At 38.9% G+C, this 7,153-nt stretch overlaps 1 protein-coding gene across 1 annotated transcript; it reads left to right on the forward strand.

The window, feature by feature from the left end:
- The first annotated feature begins 4,665 nt into the window (after positions 1-4,665).
- eif1 (eukaryotic translation initiation factor 1) lies at positions 4,666-7,127 on the forward strand. The gene is made up of 4 exons (XM_058377783.1): positions 4,666-4,851; positions 6,061-6,224; positions 6,583-6,684; positions 6,818-7,127. Exons 1-4 carry the CDS (start codon positions 4,821-4,823, stop codon positions 6,860-6,862), a joined length of 342 nt encoding a protein of 113 aa, XP_058233766.1. The 5' UTR covers positions 4,666-4,820; the 3' UTR covers positions 6,863-7,127.
- Positions 7,128-7,153: the final 26 nt, after the last annotated feature.

The raw sequence follows: 7,153 nt of genomic DNA on the forward strand, positions 1-7,153 counted from the left end.
AGCTGAAAGTTATTCATACTTAATGATCACGTACCTTTGAGTGAATTTCACCTTGATATTGAAAAGCTCCAATGTGGGTTTTCCTCCGATTGCTGTTTGAAAACCAGAAAAAAAGCTACTCCCGAGAAAACAAAAGAACAATTAACTGGAATAGGTAAGTAAATATTTTGAAAACAAAACCTGACAGTGTAAAATATTCCAATTTATCACCTTGCAGTTCTGCTCCACCCTGTACATTCTGTTATAATGTTTTCTCTGTGTAATATAATTATAATGTACATATTGTCCACTTCATAGATTACACCTAGTTTATCTATCTGTCTATCTATTTATATATATTTATATATACTATATGGGTGATTCTCACGAAATCTTGGTTTTAAAAATTTCATGAAACATGAAAATTTTAAAAATGCTTAAATTAACTTTTATTTTTCAGACATTAAGAACAAAGTCTGGAGCATTAGTGATTTTAACTAGTGCAGTTTCTGTACTATGATGGGGCCTGAAACCTGACTGAAATTCTTCAAGGATATTGTTTTCCTGTAGGAAGGAGCATGCTTGAGCTGACACCTTTTCTAATATTTTAGATATAAACAGAAGGTTTGAAATCGGTCTGTAATTTGATATTTCATCAGGGTCCAGTTTCGGTTTCTTAAGAAGAGGCTTAATAACTGCTAACTTAAGAGATTTTGGGACATGACCTAGATATAACGAGGAGTTAATAATATTAAGAAGAGGCTCTCCAGCTGCATGTATCACTTCTTTCAGCAATCTAGTTGGAATTGGATCCAACAAACACGTTGTTGGTTTAGCCGTGGTGATAAGTTTAGCTAGCTCTTCCTGCCTTATACTGGTAAAGCATTGTAGCTTTAAGTGTGGAGCTATAATTTTTTTAGTGAAGAAATTCATAAAGTCCTCACTACTAAACTGTGCTGAAATACTCTCTCCAGGAATCTGATGCTTTGTTAGTCTAGCCACAGTACTGAATAAGAATCTGGGATTGTTCTGGTTTATTTCTATCAGTTTGCTCAGATGCTCAGCACTAGCAGCTTTTAGAGCCTGTCTATTGTTGGACAGACTGTCTTTATATGCAATTCTGAAAACTTCTAATTTGTTTTTTCTCCACTTTCACTCGAGGTCACGGGTTGCTCTCTTGAGGGTGTGAGTATGACTATTGTACCATGGTGCAGGTGTTTTAACTCTGACCTTTTTTAGTCAGATGGGGGCAACAGTGTCTAGTGTGCTGGTAAAAATATTGCCTATGCTTAGTTACTTCATCTAGTGCATCTGCATTTTGGGGTCTAGTAAGAAGTTGAGACAGATCTGGCAGATTGTTTGTAAATCTGTCTTTAGTGGTCAAGGTTATAGTTCTACCAAGTTTATAACGTGGAGAGACGTGTCTAATATGTTCTACAGGTAGAGTGTACACTAAGAGGTGATGGTCTGTGATGTCATCACTTTGAGGTAGAACAGTTATATCGGAAACATCAGTCCCATGTGATATAACTAAGTCTAGTGTATGATTAAAACGATGAGTTGGTCTATTAATGTTTTGTTTAACCCCAAAGGATTTTAGTAAATCTATAAATGCGAGTCCTAACGCATCGTTAGCATCGTCTGCATGAATGTTAAAGTCTCCTACAGTTAACACTGTCAAAACTGATCCAAAGATCTGAGAGTAAATGTGAAAACTCATTAAGAAAAACACTGTAGGGCCCCGGGGGTCTGTACACGGTGGCCAGAGCAAGATATAGGAGGGATTTATTATGCCTGTCTGAGAGTGCAACATTAAGGACAAGCACTTCAAATGAGTTAAACCTGGGTCCTGTTTTCTGAGTAATGGTAAGAGAATTATTATAGATCGTATAGGTGGCAACCCCACCTCCACCACCAGTCTGACGGGGCTCATGCTTACATCCTGATGGAGTAGACTCATTTAGGCCAATGTATTCATTAAGCCAGGTTTCAGTATGACAGGGTGCGTCAAAACTATAATCTGAGATCATTTCATTAATAATAAGTGCTTTCGGTGCAAGGGATCTAATGTTAAGAAGCCCAAACTTAAGAAATTGTTTTTCTTTAAAAAAAAATACTGAGACTTGTACACTAGTCTGAGATTTATACTGAATGCCACTAAAAAATACCTGACCACTGTCTTTTTTTCTTTTCATGTTGCTTCTTAGTCAGCTCTTCAGTTTTCTTTATTTTACCAGTTTGTTTTTGATTCCTGGAAGTGGAAAGAAAGCATTACATTAAATTAGTCTCATAACATGGGGAAAAAACATTTTATGTATACATCATCATATGGTATAGACTTGATGCTTACTCTGTGTGTGTGTGTGTGTATACTCTCATGTACATTTCCTAACACTGTAGGGTGTTTATTGCTAATTACCGCTGCTGTAACATCCCCAAACCTAACCTCCCTCTTCTGTACTCCTCCAGCAGTTCTGGGTTTCTGTAGAATTTTTCCCTGAACTTTGTCATCCTCACCTTTGCTTTTTTTTTCTCACTTGCTGACTGTCTACAATGAAACAAATCATAAAGCAAAATATCAACATTTAGGAAATTTTATATTAATATTAAATTCATAAGAGATATTTAAAGTTCTGTTTACCACAACTGGCCTTAAATGGTTGTGCTGTATGAGAATGGTGTTGTGGAGGATGAAGTGCCTCAGGATGTTTTGCTAACAATAGAGAAGCCATGATGGCTTTACTCATTTTTTCTCAGTGCATATAATTAGACCTCAATAAAGTACATTTTCATAAAAAAATTGTAAATCTAAAAATTTTCAAAATGTAGAAAACTTCCTGTTTGGGTAATGATAATCAAAAAGTCATGTTAACATTCTGACAATAGAATATTTAACTGGAAAGATATAAAGAGATGATCTTACCTGGTCACCATCTTGAAGTAACTGTCCCATGTGCTCCATCACTCATAATCACACTTTATTTCCATTCTGTATGTGTGTTTAAACAGTCCTCAAAAGGTGTTGTGGAGGATGAGAACATCAGGCATGGACACATCATTTTCATACTTTTTTTCATTATTATTATACAGTACATGAATATTCAGTAAAAAAAATTCTGTCATCTAGAATAATCTAGTAGAACATCCATTTATTTATGTTAATTTGTTTAAATTAAAACATAACACATATTCAGACCCAGCCGAACACGTTGCGGTAATGAGAATTTCAGCAGAAAATGCAGTAAAATAGAAAAATAATTCATTCTCATGTTGAAATTACACATTGTGCAAGGTAGAGAACAGTACTGTCTTTATTCTGATTCTGATTCTATTTTTATATTACTAAATTACACATTTTATATTTAAAATCATTAGTGCCGTGGTGTTTCAATGGTTTCGTGAGAATCACCCTCTGTTACTGTTGTACATACAGTGTACATAATGTACACATTTTTGCACGATTTATAATTACACCTGACACTTTATCTGTTGTAAATACTACTTGCACATACTTCTTTATGCACATTTTGACAGCCTTATTTATTGTTGTACATATTTACATATTTATCTGCACTTGTTCATTTGCACAATTTCTACTATTTGCACTTCTGGTAGATGCTAAACAGCAATTCTTTGCTATGTACCTGTACTTTGCAATGACAATCTATCTATCTATCTATCTATCTATCTATCTATCTATCTATCTATCTATCTATCTATCTATCTATCTATTTTGTAAAGGAGCAGATCTGGAAGGTTCATGGTCATAGAGTGTTTAGTGTACTGGGATGTTTGGATGCTGTCTCCTTACCACCCTCACATGGTCACTCAGGTCACTGACTGTGAAGTGGTTGGACGCTTTATGTCCTGAAAAGCCTTCATGTCCATCACCTTCTGGCTCTCCCTTTTAACTATGATGTCATAGCTAGTCTTGCCGGAGTCCCTGCCTGCACTTTATACATAATCTACATTGTCTTTAAACATCACATGATCAGAATCATACTTAATATCTTTCTCTGTCTCTCTCTGTCTTTCTCTGTCGAGCTATACACCCCACTCCTGAGCTCCCAGTGTTCTGAGTTTCCAGTATGACCACTGCCTCTACCCCTGTGGATGGATCTGTGTGGACAGCCTGTGACCAGGAGACAGCCATGGACAGAGACACTTGGGGACTTTCACACCATCACAGATCTGCCATTTCATCTGGCAGCTTGTGACAACAAAGAATTAGTGTCTATAATGACCTTAGAAACTACACTGACCTAATAGTTCCTCATGGTCATTGATTTCTGTTGTAGAAAGGACATTAATCAGTTACAGTTACATTATTTACTGTTTAGTGTCACCCAAATGAGGATGGGTTCCCTTCTGAGCCTGGTTCCTCTCAAGGTTTCTTCCTCAGATCATCCCAGGGAGTTTTTCCTCAACACCCTCACCTCAGATTTCTCATTAGGGATAAAATATACATTTTTAAATTTATCCTTTTTATTATGATTTTTTGTATTCCCGTAATTAGGAGTGTTGTGGAATGTTTGAGAAGTTCTACGTCAACGCTTATTGTGTAATACTCCGGAAAAAGCGTGACCGCGTCACAGTGACGCAACGGTGTTGATCGACAAGGAGGCGGAGCGGCGACGATGGGCGGGGCCACATCGCTGTTTTCCTCCGTGTATAAAGAAGAGACACGGCGCCATTTTGTTTCAGCTGCTGAAAAGCCACCGCCTGAGTCACAGCCACGCAGAGTCGCCTCGCCTCCAGCGCGTTAAAGCAACACTAAACCCGCATTAAAACACCGGGCCGAGCCTCCTGTTATCGTCCGAAAGGAAAAGGAACCGTGTCGTATGTCCGCTATCCAGAACCTCCAAACTTTTGGTAAGATTTTCCTTCAAAATCTCCTCGACGATAACCAGGATTAGCTAACGGCGTTTTAGTATTAGCCTGTATTTTACTCTTTATTAATCTGCCAGAATAGTTATTAGACAGTCACATTAACTTCTGTTTAAAAACCTGAATTTGGGTGTTTTTAATGTAATTTCTGTTCAGCTCATAATTAAATGAGGGAATTAAATAGTATTTGTTTAATTGTATACCCCAACAGCTTTATATATAGTGAGAGAGTGAAGGCGCAGATGCGAAGCTTTATTTTAACGTTTCCAAATCGGTTTATTTCCATTTCGGGTTTTTTGGGGTTGTTTTTGTGTTCTTTCGCTGAGGTAAGTTAGCATAGCATAGCATAGTGGCTAACTGTGGGGGGAAGGGCGGATAAAAGATGGCGGATACAGCTAACAAAAGGTAACGCTACTTATTATGCGCTAAAATGTTAGAATCCTGGTGTTTTATCGAGCCTTTTTACATCGTGAACAGAAATTTTCACGTATTTTTCAGGCACGGATAATTTTAGCTAAGTGTCACGTAAAAAAATCGACGCCTCAGCTATTTTTTGTTCCCTATTCGTTGTCCGACTATCCAACCTCATGTGCTCTGATTGGATAGTGTGACCGTTTTATCAGCGCTCAGCCTATCGGGTCTCGTCTTGTTCGCTGATGGCCAATCATAGCGCACGTGGGTGGGGTTTTGCGAATATGGGAGATATTGCGAATACGGATGGGATAAACGCCACATCAATTAGGCCTTTATCCTCGCGGGCCCTTATTTTCACTAAAGAGTTCACTCGAGTTCATCCTTTTGTTTTCACATGTTGGATAAATCGAAGTGATTTTGTCCTGTTCGATTACGGAGGTGGATTGTTCTTAAAACTTAATCTGTCACAAAGGAGTTTTTGGCGTCTGGTCGCGGTTTAGAAAATGCCCGTCAGGGTCGCGTCCCGAACGGTGTAATAGAAGTGCGCTACAGAGGGCGCATGCGTCATTATATGTAGGGCGCCTGGGTAGGGTCCGTGAGCAGTTTGGAATAAGCCCCAGCGCACGTTATATTTAGCTCTTTAGCGCACCCAATGATCTAGGAGGAGCTAAAGCTATTTCTGAGCAGTATCTTTTTTTCTTTAAGACCCACTTTATACACACAAATGACACTGTATGCCTGGAAATGTAAGTTGTAATCTATCACTATGGTGTGTTCCAGACCCCTTTGCTGATGCAACTAAGGGTGATGATCGGCTCCCAGCAGGGACTGAGGACTACATCCACATAAGAATCCAACAGAGGAACGGCAGGAAGACTCTGACCACAGTGCAGGGCATTGCCGACGACTATGACAAGAAGAAGCTAGTCAAGGCCTTCAAGAAGGTCAGCCAGCTTCCTTCAGGGTTAATGTTATCACAGTAAATGAGATTTGTGGTGTTCTGTGTGAACTACCAAAGTGTTATTGATTTGCTGGCTCATGTACATGGATATAATTAAGACAACAACAGTGTTTAGTGTGTGGGTTAGATAAAGGACTGTCACCTGTGGTTGGCTGAATCCTGTAAATTCTGCCTAGCAACTAAATTTTGATTGGTTGCCTTTTCTCAGTAAATGGTTTGTGAGTGGAGTTTAACATGTTCAGTTTTTTTTTTAATGGGTTATTATACTTCCTCACATGGCTCATAGTTGATGTGTGTGGCATGTCTTTCTTTTTTTTTTATATATATATTACATTATACAGAAGTTTGCATGCAATGGGACAGTGATTGAACACCCTGAGTATGGTGAAGTGATCCAGCTGCAGGGAGACCAGCGCAAAAACATCTGCCAGTTCCTCACAGAGGTACACACATTCAGTATATATCACACACGGTTCATAAAAATAAGAGTTTAACACAGCTGAGTGATGAGCCCTGTGTGTGATGAATGAAGTGGAAAGAAAAGACAGTGGCTCACTATTTATTCTCTCCTCACAGATTGAACTGGCCAAAGAGGAGCAGCTCAAGGTCCACGGTTTCTAGAAGCTTCCCCCCCCCCCACCCCGTCCTCCCCCCCTCTACTAATTAGCCCCTTTCCACTTCTGCTTTAACCCCTACCCCCACCCCCTAAATAAAGGTATAACAGAGATGACGACTCTAGCTCCTAATTGGAGATGCTGCTCCATTGTTGCTTCCTCACAGCTCAGATGGCCAACGCCCAGCTGATTTCTCTCTTTCCATTTTAGTTAATCGTGTGCTTTTCATCTTTGTTTTGTACAACATGTTTCAATAAAATCCTCAGATGCGACTTTCAGCTCATCCTCTGTTTCCTCT

Source organism: Hemibagrus wyckioides, linkage group LG24 (genome assembly GCF_019097595.1).
Source record: "Hemibagrus wyckioides isolate EC202008001 linkage group LG24, SWU_Hwy_1.0, whole genome shotgun sequence".
Lineage (NCBI taxonomy): Eukaryota > Metazoa > Chordata > Actinopteri > Siluriformes > Bagridae > Hemibagrus > Hemibagrus wyckioides.

What these genes read in the sequence shown, in the direction of transcription:
- eif1 (XM_058377783.1), top strand. Translation starts at nt 4,821, where the DNA reads ATGTCCGCTATCCAGAACCTCCAAACTTTTG. An exon ending in CCAGAACCTCCAAACTTTTG is followed by an intron (nt 4,852 to 6,060) that starts GTAAGATTTTCC and finishes GGTGTGTTCCAG; the next exon opens with ACCCCTTTGCTGATGCAACT. An exon ending in TAGTCAAGGCCTTCAAGAAG is followed by an intron (nt 6,225 to 6,582) that starts GTCAGCCAGCTT and finishes TACATTATACAG; the next exon opens with AAGTTTGCATGCAATGGGAC.